The sequence below is a fragment of the Euprymna scolopes genome, chromosome 9 (genome assembly GCF_053919585.1).
Source record: "Euprymna scolopes isolate OS-2025 chromosome 9, ASM5391958v1, whole genome shotgun sequence".
Lineage (NCBI taxonomy): Eukaryota > Metazoa > Mollusca > Cephalopoda > Sepiida > Sepiolidae > Euprymna > Euprymna scolopes.
In genome coordinates this window covers 79,798,474-79,815,159 of record NC_136490.1, presented here as the reverse complement: position 1 = coordinate 79,815,159, position 16,686 = coordinate 79,798,474, and the positions used below count along the sequence as shown (strand labels likewise).

At 35.4% G+C, this 16,686-nt stretch overlaps 1 protein-coding gene across 8 annotated transcripts in view; it reads right to left on the bottom strand.

Moving 5' to 3' along the window:
- Positions 1–16,686, bottom strand: part of LOC145284723 (pyruvate dehydrogenase (acetyl-transferring) kinase, mitochondrial-like) — a 591,786-nt gene that overhangs the window by 137,273 nt on the left and 437,827 nt on the right. For 6 of the 8 annotated variants that reach the window (XM_080133645.1, XM_080133649.1, XM_080133650.1 and 3 more), the window contains one exon: positions 14,747–14,845. The exons of the other annotated variants lie outside the window; for them this stretch is intronic. In XM_080133645.1, the coding sequence (XP_079989771.1) occupies positions 14,747–14,845 (99 nt within the window). The remainder of the gene's footprint in view (positions 1–14,746; positions 14,846–16,686) is intronic. 8 annotated transcript variants of the gene reach the window in all.

Here is a 16,686-nt window from a genome sequence, read left to right as displayed (position 1 = left end):
TTTATCAAGTATAATTTACAATTGCGTTTGGAGTTTTCAAAATTTCCATTAATTGAGAATAAATTGCTTTAATTCATTTCAAGATCGGTTTTTAATGTAGAGAAAGTTCAACCTAGATTAAAACAAAAAAATTGCCTCAATCTTGAAGGATATATTATATATATATTTCTTTATATGTATATGTATGTATCTACATGTATGTATGCATATATGTATGTATATATTTATATTATATATGTATATATATATATATACATATATGTATATATACATATATGTATATATATATATATACATATATGTATATATACATATATGTATATATATATACACATATATATGTATGTATATATGCGTATTTATATGTGTATGTGTGTGTATATATGTATATATGCACATATATATGTATATGTATGTATAAATATATGTGTATATGCACATATATATATGTATATACGCACATATATAGTTATAAAATAAATACATATTTATTATAATGCTCCCATAATGTTGAGCATAATGAGAGCCGAAAATGGCAAACGGCCGTAAGCGAATATAACAATGGTCTTGTTTAAAATTAGATCTTGTGTACAATTAGAACTGAGGTCGGTTTGGCAACGACTGCCGATTGTTCCCATTTACTTGCCTCTCCACGAGGGCAGAGTTAGACACAAGGCCGGTTTTTAATGTGGGGAAATCCAGCTCCACAAAAAGGGGCACTCTGGATAGGAACAAAAATAAAAATTCTCAGTCATGAACGATTTCCCCATACTGACCGACGACAGAAAAGGAGAAGTGTATCATTAGAACAGATACTACACTGTGATATCAGCCCAAAGGCTGCTAATTGTTGTTAAAATATTTCTCCCTCGCTCTCTCAGATGGTCGGATTTCGTTCCTAGCTGGAAGTAGTTGCTAAAGTCTAGCCGCACCGATGAGCTGTAAACAGCGAAACAGTCTTGTGTGTGAATGACTATTATACACACACACACACATATGTATGTAATTTAATTATGTTTTTACTGCATAAAATTAAATTAAATTAAATGCGTCCAAAAAGTTAGGGCGATTCATTCATATAATAATATGAATAATAAAGAGCTTATAGCTAAGGTAGCAAATGTATAAAAATATATAAAAAATGTAAACAAACACTTATCGCGGAACAAATGCCAATAACAAAAAAATCTTAACCATATATATATATACATATATATATATATATATATATATATATATATATATATATATATATATATTAGTGGATGTATATATATCATGTAATATTAATCGAATATTTATTAAAATGAAAAGTAAGAGAAGTAAATCGAATTAACAATTTCGGGTTTGTTTTATTATACACATAGATTCGAAGAAAAACTGTCAAAAAATAAAAAATGGCGCCAGACTTCGTTTAGAATGCGGCAAGTTCGGGAAATTGACTTAAAACTAAATACATATTGAAAATACTCTTAGAAACCCACTGAATATATGTCACCCTATGTCACAACATATATTGAATAGATTTCATTTGTATTTTTCGCATATAGCGATAGACACTACGTTTTTCTAACTGATTACACGTTTTAAGTGAGTAAAAAACACTAAAAACTTGTCGAGATAGGTAGAAGAGTAACTTATCTTGCCTTTGATAACATTTATTTGTTATATATTTTTGACAGTTTTTTCGAATCTATGTGCATAGTAAAACAACCCCAAAATGTCTATTATATTTATAAATAATAAATATAAAAGTTTTAAAAACAAAACTCAAATGTATTATAAACGTAAAATAATTTAAAAAATTCAAATTTATTCAAATGTGCCCTGAATAAAGTTTTATGGTCTTCCTTCTTTTTATTTCCATTCATTCCTTTTTTTTAAGTAGAAAATGTTTTCAGTCAAATCGGAACCTGATATGCCCTCTTCAAGTATTCACATGTAGGTGTGAAATCACCAAAACCCATGAGAATGGCTTGTTTATGATCCTTTTAAACCAACCAATTCTAATATAAGCCAAAACTAGCTGACAAAATATGACAGTTCAGACTGACACACTCAACTTGTTACTACTGAATCTTCATAAGAAAAATTACTAAGGAACACCAGAACATCAGCCCAAGAGAAACTAATTCCTACTACCAGCAACAAAGGTTAGTGCCATACACATTAACATTTTCGTTTCTTTAAAATGCCCAAGTGGAAAAATAGTTATTAAAGTAGGCGAAAATATATTTAAGCCTGGGAAAATGTGCACGTTTCCTATATTGGGTTTATACTGTTTTCTTAACGATCGCAATGTCAAGTCTTTCTTTATGAAATTGAAATTGTAGGCTCTTTGATATATTTTATTTTGGTGGTAGGGAGACTTAAAAATATATTTAGATAAATAAATGCGTGCTAAGAAACGTTAATAATTATCTAAAATTTACATAGAATAAACGCTATTCTGTTAGTCAATGGCTCTATTCTATTGGAAATGGGTGATAATCTTAAATCAAATATATATGAGAAACTGATTCCCCACTTTAATTCCTAAAATAATTTTCTCATTATAACAGTTTTTCAAGATATTCTTATTTACAAATTTACCAATTGTTCATCAAATTATTTTATATTAAATTAGTATTAAAATTATTCTTTAAATTTCTGATACGATTTTAAAACTGTTTAAACTTTTGAATGTAATGAGTTTATTCTTTTTAATATTAAACATAGAACTAATTTAAACAAAAATATGTGAGAGCCAAAGTATATTTTTCGATTTGGTTTCATTATTAACGTTTTTGCTTCATCATCGCTGTTACGTGTATAAACAATACCCCCCCCTTTAGGTGTAACTCTCCTAGTAGAGGTACACTTCCCCTACTTACCTCCCTTGGCCGGCATAACTCACCTTGGTGTGGGGTGTCTGTAAAATAGCCATTATGGAGAATAAACTACGATATGAATCCTGTCCCTAGCATCCGTGTTTGTTGCCCATATTATATGCATGTCTACACACATAACATGGTGGCAGATTGTGGTAAAAACCGAAACACGTCTCCTAAACTATAAAAACAACTGCCGGTCGTCATAAAACTGAGTAAGCTGTTTTTTTAATTTTTTTTTGTCTTCTCTGCTATGTTCGACGTCTGTATGGACGGTGACGGTGTCTGGTCTGTTTACTGTTAATTTCTAGTGCTTACTAGCATCACTTTGTCACTGTGACTATTTATCTGTCCTGTTTACACCATCAAGATGTCTATTGATGACACGACGGCTACTACTACTACTGTCACTAATCTCTCTATTGATATGGCTGGTCTACACATGGGGGCTCCTGAAAGACTCGTATTTGGCGGGAATAAGGCTGATTCATGGAACTTGTTTTTCAAAAGATGGTCCAACTATGCACTGGTAACCCGACTTGACCGAAAACCGAGAGAAATACAAGTGGCAGTGCTAGAAAACTGTTTAGGCAATGAAGCTATGAGGATATACCAGAGTATACAGTTCGACACCCCAGATACAGACCGCACTGTACAAGATATACTACAGGCTTTAAATGAATATGCTGTAGGAATAACAAATGAAACTTACGAGAGGTTTGTTTTTCGTCAGAGGAAGCAGGAGGAAGGTGAAGCTTTTGATGTTTTCTATAACGACTTAAGACTCCTGTCACGAAGCTGTAATTTTTCAAATGCTATGAGTCGATGCTCAGAGACCAGCTTGTGGAAGGCATCCGGAATCAAAACACAAAGCAGGACCTTCTAAAACTCCAAAACCTTACCCTGCAGAAAAGTGTAGACATTTGCAGGGCAGCTGAAAAGGCCTCTATACAAAGTCAAAATATGGGAACAGAGGATGCTACTGCCCGGATAATGAGGGTCAGTGAAACCAGTAAAGCTTGGGAACCAGCTCAAAAGAAGAAATGCTCCTTCTGTGGTTACTTGCATGCAGCAAAGCGCAGCAGATGTCCAGCTTTTGGTAAACGATGTAACGCATGTATGGAGAAAGGCCATTTTGAGTCAAGGTGCCCCAACAAGTCCAGTAAAGCTATGGAACAATGGAGCAACACATCAAAGAATAAAAAGTACAGTAGGCCATGACCACATGTGCACCATGTCGACACTTTATCAGAGGATGATGAGGGAGAATATACCCACTGGGTGAATGCAGTGAAATCAAATAAGAAGCATAGGAAAGATGCCAAGTGTCTCATGCTCCTCGACAACCAGGAAATTGTCTTCCAGATTGACACAGGGGCAACCATCAAAACACTTCCTGCAAAGTTTGCAAATGAATTAACACCATACAATGGGGTTCTGACAATGTGGAACAAATCTCTTTTGAAACCACTCGGAATATGTCACAAAAATGTTAAAAACCCTAAGACGAACAAAACATATTCAGTGGAGTTTGTCGTATTCAGAGACGAATACGACTGTCAACCTTTATTGGGCCTACCTACAAGTACGCATATGGGCCTGGTTGAAATAAAACAGCAGAATTTCCACTGTGTTGCAGCAGTTAACATAGACAATAACTATCAGGAAGTGTTTGATGGAAAATTGGGAAAGCTACCAGGAGTTACAACCCTACAACTCAAGCCAGATGCTATCCCAGCTATAATGCCGAACAGGAGGACACCTGTGGCGGTACGACCAGAACTAAAGAAGGAACTAGACAGACTGACAAAAATGGGAGTCATCGAGCCAGTAAACCTACTCCATGGGTTAGCCAACTAGTTCTCACAAGGAAGAAGAATGGAGCCTTAAGAATATGCCTGGACCCGCATGAGCTTAACAAAGCACTCATGCGGGAACACTACATCATGCCTATCCTCGAGGATACCCTCCACGATATGAGGGATGCAAAGATATTCAGCAAGGTGGATCTATCTTCAGGATATTGGCATGTCGAACTTGATGAAGCCTCCAGCAATTTGACCACATTCCAAACATGTTTCGGCCGATACCGTTGGCGTCGACTACCTTCTGGTCTAAACTTGGCAGCCGAAATATTTCAAAGGAAGCTGGTAGAGCAATTCCAGGACATGAAAGGAGTCATTATCATTGCTGATGACCTGGTGGTTTATGGAACTAACCAGGAGGAACATGACAGACGACTTCACAGCCTTCTAAAAAAATGCCAGACAATAGGGATAAAATTAAACCCTGAAAAGTTAAAAATAGGCCTAGACGCTATCGTTTTCATGGGGCATCGCATAACCAAGGAAGGTATAATGGCTGACCCAGAAAAAATCAGGGCCATTACTGACATGCCAGCACCAGAAACTATTGGAGACCTACGTAGATTTCTTGGCATGTTAAACTATGTTGGGAAATTTATCCCCAACCTTACGACAATCTTAAAGCCCCTCCAAGACCTAACAAAAAAAGATGTCACGTGGACGTGGTCAGAGGCACAGCAATCGGCTTTCAATACAGTCAAAGATATGATATGCAAAGCACCATGGCTATCTTACTATAACCCACTTAAAGAACTCACACTTGAGAATGATGCATGTATGGGTTGGGAGCAGCCCTGATCCAAGAAGGGCAACCAGTTGCCTATGCAAGCCGTTCCCTATCGAACACCGAAGGAAGATACGCTCAAATTGAAAAAGAGATGCTTGCAGTGGTATATGGTCTGGAAAAATTTCACCATTACACGCATGGAAGGAAAGTGAATGTCCTCACTGACCATAAACCACTTGTGGCGATCTGCCAGAAGCCACTAGCGAAAGCACCTAAACGACTCCAAAACTTGCTGCTATGGGCTCAACAGTATGATTTCTCTATCAGATACAAGCCAGGGAAAGAAATCCCATTAGCAGATACTCTCTCACATGCACCCATAGACGAACCAAAATCAGAAGAGCTCATGACTGTAAATAATTTGACGATGCATCCCATCAAAGACCGCAGACTTTCTGAGATCAGATTCAAGACACTGGAGGATCCTATCATGAAGATATTAGCCGAGGTTATTGCGACAGGCTGGCCCAGTGACAAAAAACTGTTGCCCGACTCAGTAAAACTTTTTTTTGACTACAGGGACGAGTTGATAGCACAAGATGAACTAATACTAAGAGGACAAAGAATAGTCATACCTCAATCTATGAGAGCGGAAATGAAACAAAAATGTCATGCGGGCCACCTAGGCATAAACTCTTGTCTCAGAAGAGCGAGAGAGCTATTGTTTTGGCCAGGTATGTCCGCTGAAATACGCCAATATGTCCAAGCCTGTGCCACATGTGCAACATATGCAGACCGTCAACCAGCGGAGCCCCTCATAATCACAGAAGTACCAAAGAGTTGCTACTGACATTTTCTCATGGGGTAGAAGTGAATATTTGGTCACGGTGGACCAGCATAGCAGTTTTTTTGAGGTGGACAAGTTGAATGGCTCAACGTCAGATGCAGTGATCAGTCGTCTTAGAGGTCATTTTGCTAGATATGGTATACCAGACATCCTCATTTCTGATAATGGACCCCAATTCTCATCTAGCATGTTTCGGAAGTTCGCAAAAACAATATCCCCTGGGAACAGTCAAGCAAATGGTGCTGCTGAGGCAGCTGTGAAAATTATGAAGCGTCTAATGCGAAAGTGCAAGGCTTCGGGAGAGGACCTATTACTTGGGCTACTGAACATGCAAAATATACCCACTGAAGGTCTCAATACTAGTCCAGCACAGAGACTGCTAGGCCGACGGACAAAGGCAACAGTACCAACCACCGAGGCCCTACTGAGGCCCAGCTACACTTACTCACATTATGAGGCACAAAAGAAAGAAGATAAGAAGCTGAGGCGGCAGGGCAAAGGCAGAGAACTGAGCCAACTTCATGTGGGCAGCAATGTCTGGATCCAGCCTTTAAAACCTCACGCAAGAGAGTGGGAGGAAACCACGGTAAGAAAAAGGTTGACTGGTCGGTCGTACGAAGTTGAAAATGCAAGCGGACAACGATACCGCCGCAACCGTCGTTTCATACGCCAAACAATACAACCAAAACACTCTTTCCCCATACACCAACCAAGAGGCACGATCTACAACCACTCTGAGATAGAAAGACTCACCCCAGACAATGCAACAAATAGACAAAATGAGATGGAAACACCAGCAGATCAACAAGACCCAAACGAGAGACCAATATCACCAATATAGACAAGATCAGGCAGAGTCATAAGAAAGCCTGTCAGATATTGTGAATGATCTACCTGAATTTTGAAAAGGACACACTTTCTCTCTTCCCCTGTAAGGAGGGAGATGTTACGTGTATAAACAATACCCCCCCCCTTTAGGTGTAACTCTCCTAGTAGAGGTACACTTCCCCTACTTACCTCCCTTGGCTGGCATAACTCACCTTGGTGTGGGGTGTCTGTAAAATAGCCATTATCTTCTATATAAATAAAATGAACTCATTTTTTCCCGTCTGATTTTGACATTAATAGGATTAAAAATCAAGATATTTCATGCAAATATAATATGCACAAACGGCAGAACAATATCTGAGGTGTGTTATAGGCTTATTATTTCTCAAATTCCTCGATAATCTTAGATTTCTATACTTTTTCTGCTGAGAAGTCACGGCCAAAATCGGTTAAGATCAATGGAAGTGGTAAAATATTTTCTCTCTAATAAATTCCTCCTCCCCCTGCCACCACTTAACACCGTTTGGAGATCGTTCGCAAGGAACAGTTGAGAAGAGAACACCGGTTTGGCTTCGTAGTTCTTTCATGTGAAGTTATTTAAAATCACTAATCTAAGCTGCAGTGCTCTGTGGCATAGTGGTTAGCGTGCTGGACAATTCACATTATATTTTCACGTTCGCGCCGACCTACCGTAGTCGTTTTTTTTTTTTTTTTTCCTAAACAACTGGAATGGACTTTTCTTGGTGGCCGAACTGTTAACGTTGCAGATGTTTTTTTTTGTTTGTTTTTTTTCACACTTTATTTTCCTACTTTTACTCATGACTCCGGGTTTGATCCTTCCTACTTACCTACCATAACATTTTTTAAAACTCCCCCCCCCCGTCCCGGAAACAAACACTCGGGCAACGCCGGGTACCCCCGCTAGTGGAGAATAAACTACGATATGAATCCTGTCCCTAGCATCCGTGTTTGTTGTCCATATTATATGCATGTCTACACACATAACAATTGCTAAGAAAATACTACAAAATTAATAGAGAAATAAAAATGCAAAGATATAGATGTTAACATCTTCAACATAGGAAATTTTTCTTTAATTTTCAATTTGGCATTTTTGAGGGGCCTTTTTTTACAGCAAAAGAGAGGCTTCATTTTAGAATTTGGCCTTTTTTTCTTAAAAATATATTTAACAAAATATTTTTACTTATTTACTTTTGTTTTAAAACCGATAATTGATTTTTCTAAGTGTTCGTTTTCTACCGAGCTGGATAACTTTTTAGTATTTTAACTTATTTTAAAGCTTTTATTTAGTTACGTGAGAACACGAGAAAATATCCTACATTTCACACATTTTCAAAACCATTTTGGAGGTTTTAATAGGAAATTTACGTGATTTTGGGGCTTGTTTTACAAGCAACACAGATTCGAAAATGTCTCAAACAACAAATATATGATAAATAAATATTAGCAAGGGTAATATAAGTTACTCTTCTACATAGCTGGATAAGTTACAGTGTTTGTACTTAATGTAAAATAATAAACGTGTTTTAATTTTTAACTACTCTGTACTTGTTATGAATATGAAATGAATAAGAAATGTTTTTTTTTCAACTATACTGTAGTTTTACATGAGATTATACAAAAGATACAGTAAAAATTGAATTTCATCGCCTTTTTCTGCATAATGACAAAAAAAAAAAAAAACAAGAAACTGTTTTTCGTTTTATTTTAAAAAATGAATGAAACAAATGTTACCAAAGGCAAGCTAAGTTACGTTTTTACCTTACTAGATAATTTTTTTCAGTTTTTAATTTATTTATTTACATTTTTTAAAACTACTTTTATTCTTAACTAAAAACAGACATTAAAATTGCTTTGTTTGATATTCTGGAAGATTATATTATTTTTTAGTTGTTTCATTTGATTCTGTTTGTTTTATTTTTCATTTGATTGTTTTGTTTTGGTAATTATGCAGAGAAAAGACCATGAAACTCAATTTTTATGGTATCTTGTATTTATTAAAATGTTATGTGAAACCAAAAAAAAATTTCTTAATTATTTTATTTTATTATTAAGATATTCATAACAAGTACAGAATATTTACAAATTAAAATTATTAGTTGTTATTATCAGCTGTTGTTTTTTGCTTGTTAGATTGTACAGTCAACTCGCTAAATTTCGTTTCGCTAAAATTTGCGTTTCCTTCAATATTTTACATCCGTTTGTGGCTGTCATCTTGCATACGACTTTAGTGAAGATGACCATTCCTTGTATTTTTCTATGACATTCCTTAAATAAGGAAATACTTTGAAAAATATTTACTTATTAGTTTAATTAGTTTTGGGGTTTGTTTTACAATACAAAGAGATTTGAAAAGGTGCAAAAAATAAAATATACAACAAATAAATGTTCCTATTGGCTATAAAAGTTAATTGAATCATTTATTGGTGTTTTAAAGTAGTTTGAAAGACTCTTTCCCCGTAAGTTTCTATTTTACGGGGGGGGGGTAGTTACGGGTCTCGCTCTCTAAGTATATATGTATTTTTAGGGATAGGCATCTAAAATTTTATGGAGGGAGGGTATCTCACCTTTTGTGGTACTATTACGGAACAACACAAAAAGTGCTTATGCAGAGAAATAGCGTGCTATTTTTTAAAATAGTATTTAAATTTTTTTTCAGAATATTTACGTGAATTTTAAAATGAAGAGAATTAAGGAGAGTGGTGCGGCATTCCGTAAAAAGCGAAAAACAAAAGAAGAGGAAGAAAACAAGAATAAAGGCACGCTATTGAAATTCATCAAAAAGACTTCTATGGCCGAAATGGCGGAAACGAAAGTCGAAAATCTTGCTGAAACCGAAGATGAAGTTAACGTTGATACTGTTACTTCGGAAGTCGACATTGCCCACGTTGATACATAAACAACTGCCAATGATGATGCGCGTGAAGTTGAAGAATTGGAAAGGCAATCACTGGTTGTCGCGACCGATTTTACAGATGTTGGTCTATGGCCTATTGAGATTAGTCATGAAATTCGCGCTATGCTTGTTCGGCAGGGATCTGCCGCTGTGCATCACTTTGATCATGAATTCAAGGAAATAGTGCAACCAGGGACAAAAACAAAAGGCGACGTTAGAAAGCTAACAAAAAAATGGTTCTATCAGGTATTGCGGAACGGTGAGAAAAGTTTGCGAACTTGGATGGTGTATTCTCCTGCTAGAAAAGCCTTATTTTGCTTCTGCTGCAGACTATTTTCAATTGGACTCTCGAGTTTTTCTGCTGATGTGGGTTTCAAGAATTGGTGGAAATTAAATCCAAAAGTACATGAACATGAAGCAAGCACATCTCATGCTCAGGCGTTTCTTGACTGGAAGGAGCTAGAGATCCGACTTGCTGAAGGAAAGGTAGTTGATAAAGTTGAGCAAAATATCATTGAGAAAGAAACAAAGAAGTGGCGAGAAATCCTAGCTAGATTGCTGGACATTATCAGATTTCTCGCCAAGCAGAATCTGGCGCTACGAGGTCACCGGGAAGACATCCATAATGATGAAAGGGGTCAAGAAAACAAAGGAAATTTCTTGGAATTGGTAAATCTATTGGCTAAATATGACCCTGTACTCCGTGAACATTTGGTTAAAGTTAACCTAGGGAAGAAATTCACTATTTCTTATCTGTCACCAGAAATTCATAATGAGTTTGTGAGCATTTTAGCAAAGTAGGTCAGAAAGAAAATTATCGATCAGATAAAGAAAAGCAAGTATTTTTGTATAATTTTTTATAGTACTCCCGATGTATCTCACAAGGACCAGATGAGTGAGGTGTTGCGCTACGTGAAAGTTGACAGAAATGAAGTGACGGTGGAGGAGTTGTTTCTTCGCTTCATCGAAACAAAGGGTAAAAGCGCGGAGGACATTTCTGAACTCATTTTGAGAGAATTGGAGAATGATGAGATACAGATTGGTGACTGTATTGGCCAGGCATTTGACAATGCCGCTGTTATGGCAGGTCACCGATCGGGTGTGCAGAAACGAATCTCTGAAATCAACCAAAAAGCTCTATTTGTGCCATGTACAAACCATTCACTAAATCTGGCTTGTGTACATGCAGCTTCAGTAGCGGTTCACTCTGTTACATTTTTTGGCATACTGGACCGGTTATTCTCGTTCTTTTCTGCATCTACACATCGCTGGGACGTCTTGATTCAGTTGACCGGTCTAAGTATCAAACGGACTGTGGATACTAGATGGAGTAGTCGAGCAGATGCTGTAGATGTTGTGATAAAAAAAATATTGGAAGTCGTCATTGCCCTGGAACAGCTCACAGAAGAAGGAGAAAATGCAACCACAAGATCAGATGCATCTTTAATTCTCAACTCGGTACTATCGTTTCCGTTTCTTTTATTTCTGAACCTTTGGAAAACTATTCTCCCAGAAATCAATGATGCCCAGAAATATCTTCAAAAAAAAGGGCTGGATCTGCAACAAAGTTCTGTCAGGCTGACGGCGTTGAAAGATTTCCTTCTTCAGAATAGAGAAAAGATAGTGGACACTGCAATAGACGAGTCAAAAACACTCTGCTCTGAAATGGGGATAAGCATGGAGCGTCGTATTCGCAAAAAGAAATGAATGGATGGTGAAGGATTGACTGATGCAGCGCTGAGTTTTGATACTGAGTTGAGACGGGAAATGCTGTCTGTCATAGACAGATTGACTGAAGAAATATCTTGCAGATTTTAACAAGTTCACAATCTTGCAAATAAATACGCTTTTCTTATACCGTCAAATCTGCTTGATGATAATTATGATTGTCAGCTTGGTGGATTTGACGAAGACATAGAAAAAGAGAAATTCTTTGCTGAAAGGAAGAGGTTACAGTATGTTGTAAAAGCTTCAGAAAAAGACAAAATCGATGGACCTTTTGAACTTTATACAAAGATACCAACTTGGGGATTCCGTCCCTAATATTGTGATCTTGCTGAGAATTTTCCTCACCAGAGCTATTAGCGTTGCTAGCTGTGAGCGCTCTTTCTCAAAACTGAAGCTCATAAAAAACTACCTTAGATCAGCAATGAGCCAGACAAGACTTACAGACTTGGCAATCCTCTCAATAGAGAGGGAACTTGTCGAGGAAGTGAATTTTGATAGTCATTGATAACTTTGCCGAAAAAAAGGCGCGAAAAATCTGTTTGTAAATTTTCAACCGACTTGATGCCTTGCGACAGTTCTCTCACAATAAATAAATTTATAGCCTTATTTGCCATTCATAAATACATTTATTTAAAATATATTAAAACTATTTTTAAAAGAGTTGAAACGTTATTAACAACAACAAATTTCTGAAAACCGAGCGATTACACACACGGATTTAAAAAAGCACCGATACAAGACGTTTTTTCTCTTCGGAGGGCTCGACCTCTTAATAATAACATTATGAAGACAAAGAAAACTACATCGGACTATTCTCTCCTTGATTCATCCATGTTATTTGGCGAAAATTCGGACTTTAACAACAACGACAAAAAAGTATATAAAAATGATTTTATCATTTCATAACATTTTCAGGTTTTCAAATGTTCTCATTTAAATTTATTATTATATTTGCTTGTGTAGCTAATTCATTTAATTTAACATTTTTTTTATAATTTGAATTCTAAGTTTTTGTTTTGAAAAAATATTTGGTTTCTTTTATTTGCGTACCCAGTCTTTATTTTATTAGTGGTTCAGAGGCTAGGGAATGAGGGTGGAGAGTTGTGTTTCGATTTCGATTCTAGCTCATGGCACCCACAAGTCATATTATTATTGAAGAGAAATTTCAATTATTATTATAATAATATTCAATTATTATTGAAAAGAAATTGTTAAATTAACTGGCTACGTATACAATTACGTAGCCAGTTAATTTAATTTAACAATTTCTTTTCAATAATAACAAGTATGTAAACATTAATCTGAAAGGAATTGTGTGAACATTAATCCGAAGAAAATTATATAATTGTTTTGAAAAATCTTTGGTCTTCTTTGACGAGTACTGTAATCCGATGAAAATCTAGGACTAATAGCTACAGTCTAACATTAGTTCCATGAAAATAAATATTTTGAGGGCTTTTGGAATTTTGAAGGTTAACAGATTACCAAATGCGGGGGGGAGGGGGGAATCTTACGATCGCCGTAAGACTGTTGCTGTTTAATTTTTCAACATTTTTCAGAACATGTAAAGCAACTGCTTTCTTTGAAAGGTTACATAGAGAATTTATGCAATTTAAAAAAATTGTTTTACAAATAAAATAAATTTACATCGTATTTTGAGGTTATTCTCATTTTAGTTTTAGTGATAATTTAAAAATAATAAATATTTATAATTAGTACCAATAATGAAAAATTAAATTAAAAATTTAAAAGAATCGGTTTTGGAATCGTAAAATAGGGACACATTTTTCCGATTCCGATACCTCCAATACTTCAGATTTTTACAAACTTTCGGTATAAAATTTCAGATTTTTTGTTAGCTTTTATATATTTTTTCTATTTTCTATTTTTATCCTCTCAAAATGCCGCCCCTGACATGTGCTGCTCGTAAATAAGAGACACATTTTTCTGATTCTGATACCCCCCCAAAATTCCGATTTTTTACAACCTTTTTGGTATAAAATTTCATATTTTTTGTTAACTTTTGTTTATTTTTATTTATTTTTTCTACTTTCTATTTTTACCCTCTCAAAATGCTGCCCCCTCAGGTGTGCCCCCCCCCCCAGCTACACCAGTGGGGTCACCACCCACGGCCAACAGGTGGCTCCTTTGAGAGGCTTTTACTCTCTGCAGGGGGACAGTCGGTGTATTCTAATGCCCCACCAACGGGTTGGGAAGTAGGAAAGGAAAAAAAAGGGAGGGGAAGGGGGCTGTTGTTTTTGTTTTTGTTTTTGCAGAACATAATTAAGTTTTACAAAAGAGAATAGAAAACAAAAACAGAAGTTTAATGTCGGTGCATTTCGTCTTAGGAAGCCACTAGTAGCACCAGTAAATTGATTTTTCATATAATTTTCTTGCGAATTTCATTATATCATGTTCCTTACAAGGTTTCATATTGAATATCAATTGAATATCATTTTTTTAGATGAAATTTCAGTTTGAAATAGATTAACCCACCTGTGCAGTTATGTTTGAAAAGGAATGTTGTTACTATCAATAGAATCTCTATTCTTTTTCAACTAAATTTTAAGGAAAGAAAAAATAAAATGAATGTGATCTTCTGAGTATGACTGTTCCATTGTATCTTGAAGTGTCAGAGGATCCTTCCACACAATGTATAATGTTTAGAGGTAGTGCCAGTCTGAAATGTGTAAATAACAACACCTGAGAAATATTGCTAAATAGAGACAGGTTGTAGCCAGGTGGAGAGCTTAGAGACTAACAATTTAAAGTATACAAGTATTTTGATGGTATATGTTTATAAGTTGTTTTTTTAATAGGGTTTTTACAAATATCTTTTAATTTTCCTTGAATTTATATATTCAATTAACAGTGAAAACTAATTCAATGTGTATTTATGAAAATTACACATGGAAAAGGAACACTGACATTGTCTTAGTCTTATTAATACATTTGTTTACTTACTTTTATGCTTACATCTTCTTCTCCTTTAGTTATCATCACATCCAGATGTGGCAATTCAACATCTTCATTGTGAAATTCAACAACAGCTCGCATTGCATTCTAAGTAAGAATGAAAAAGAATAAAACTAAAAATGAGACCCCCAAAAAAACATTTCAGATTAAACAAATTAATATACAACAGAAAGGGTTGAATAATTTTAATGCATTTTTACATCTAACTTTTGTTATATTTTCTGGAATTCATTTCATTCTTAAGTTTTGCTGTCGTTGTCAATTTGTATTCAAATCTTACATATTGTTTTTCGTACTAAAATCTCTTAAATTCAACACATTTTAATCAATTTGTCATTCTATAGTTTCCTTTTGACTAATGTGTTCTATAGAATAAAACGGATCTGAAAGATCATGTTTTATTTTCTCTTGTTTTTCCTCTGTTCTCTTTTGTCTAAATGCCTGCAATTGAATTTCGACCTCACCCCCACAAAAAAATGGGAAAAATCATTGATAAAATAATTTTCTATTTTCAAATAGACTCCAGTTAACTGCATATGTTCTGTACTAATAATACCATAACCCCATCTTCTGAATCCTAATGTACATTAACACTGTATTTTAACCTTAGTTTGAACCATTTGTTCTAAGTCACATTAATACAAAAAAAAGAGCTGCTAGCAATGATTATGCAAAAAACGTTTCTGAACAAGGATTTATCTTTAAACGTTGCATGCCAGAATAACTTTATTTAACTAATATAATATCAATATCTACAATTTCTATATGTTAATATCTACTATAAGTATATCCATATTGCTATTTATATCCAATTACTTATACCGAATGTTCGATAGCTTATACCTTACTTCCAATTATACTTGTGCTGAAATTTACTTGAATCATAGTTATATCGCTACTTAAATCTATACTGAATAGATACATAATTTTCTCCATATTAACTCAAATATCCAGAGATTGTACATCTACTTTTATCTTAATTCCTAATATCATTTTGAATCAGACCATAAAATTTTATCCTATTCTTAAACTAATACATGAACAATATTTTAATGATATAACTCCTCTCTTAAATAAACTAGTGGCAAATCTAGATGTCCCCATTGCATGCATTTTTACCTACCCCCTCTTTTCTATTAATAATGAAATGGAAAGCATAGTAAAATCCTTTTCAATTAATTTGAGGGGGCCTAACTTTTCAGTAGATATATAACCTTAAGTACTAACTCTACTAATCATAACTACCCATGCGGAGTCGCAGAAATACCTTGTTTAGGACCTAGGTATGGGGCTAACCCTCTCGGTGCTTATGGACCTGTAAATCTTCTTAGGTCATCCATCTAGGAGAAGGAAAACTCCTAAGCTAAACCTGTGCTACTGACTTAATATGTCTTGGCACTAAAAGGCAGGGAGGCCTCTTTAGTCCTGATTGACAACCTTCCTAGTTTGTGACTAACAAATTACCAGTTTGCAAGCCTAAACTGCTTAAGGAGTAGATTAGCTTTGCCTATGGCCGGGCTTTCATACCCCTTTTTTGCCTATTAGCCAGGTGCAGAAGTCCGATCATAAGGATTCAACAGACTCTCAATGTTTCTTGTTTCTTGACCAGGGTGATGAACACCATTCCCTACTCTCGCCACATCCTCATACCCTAAAACTAGGCATCTTGGGGCTGCTTGAGTGTCATGCATGCCAATGCAGTTGGATTAGATTGATTTTTGTCTAACGGGTTGAGGGTATCGGTTTGACAGTTTGCCTGGCTGCTATATTTTTTTTTACATGGGAGTCACCACTTATCAAGGCCCGGAGGCCACTCAGGGATAAGGGTTATTGCGTGTACAGTAATCAATGAGATAGTATTGTAGTAATCATTAGTATTGGAGATTTGATAGTGTCTTACTTAAGGGGGTGGTTTGTCAGGAATTTGT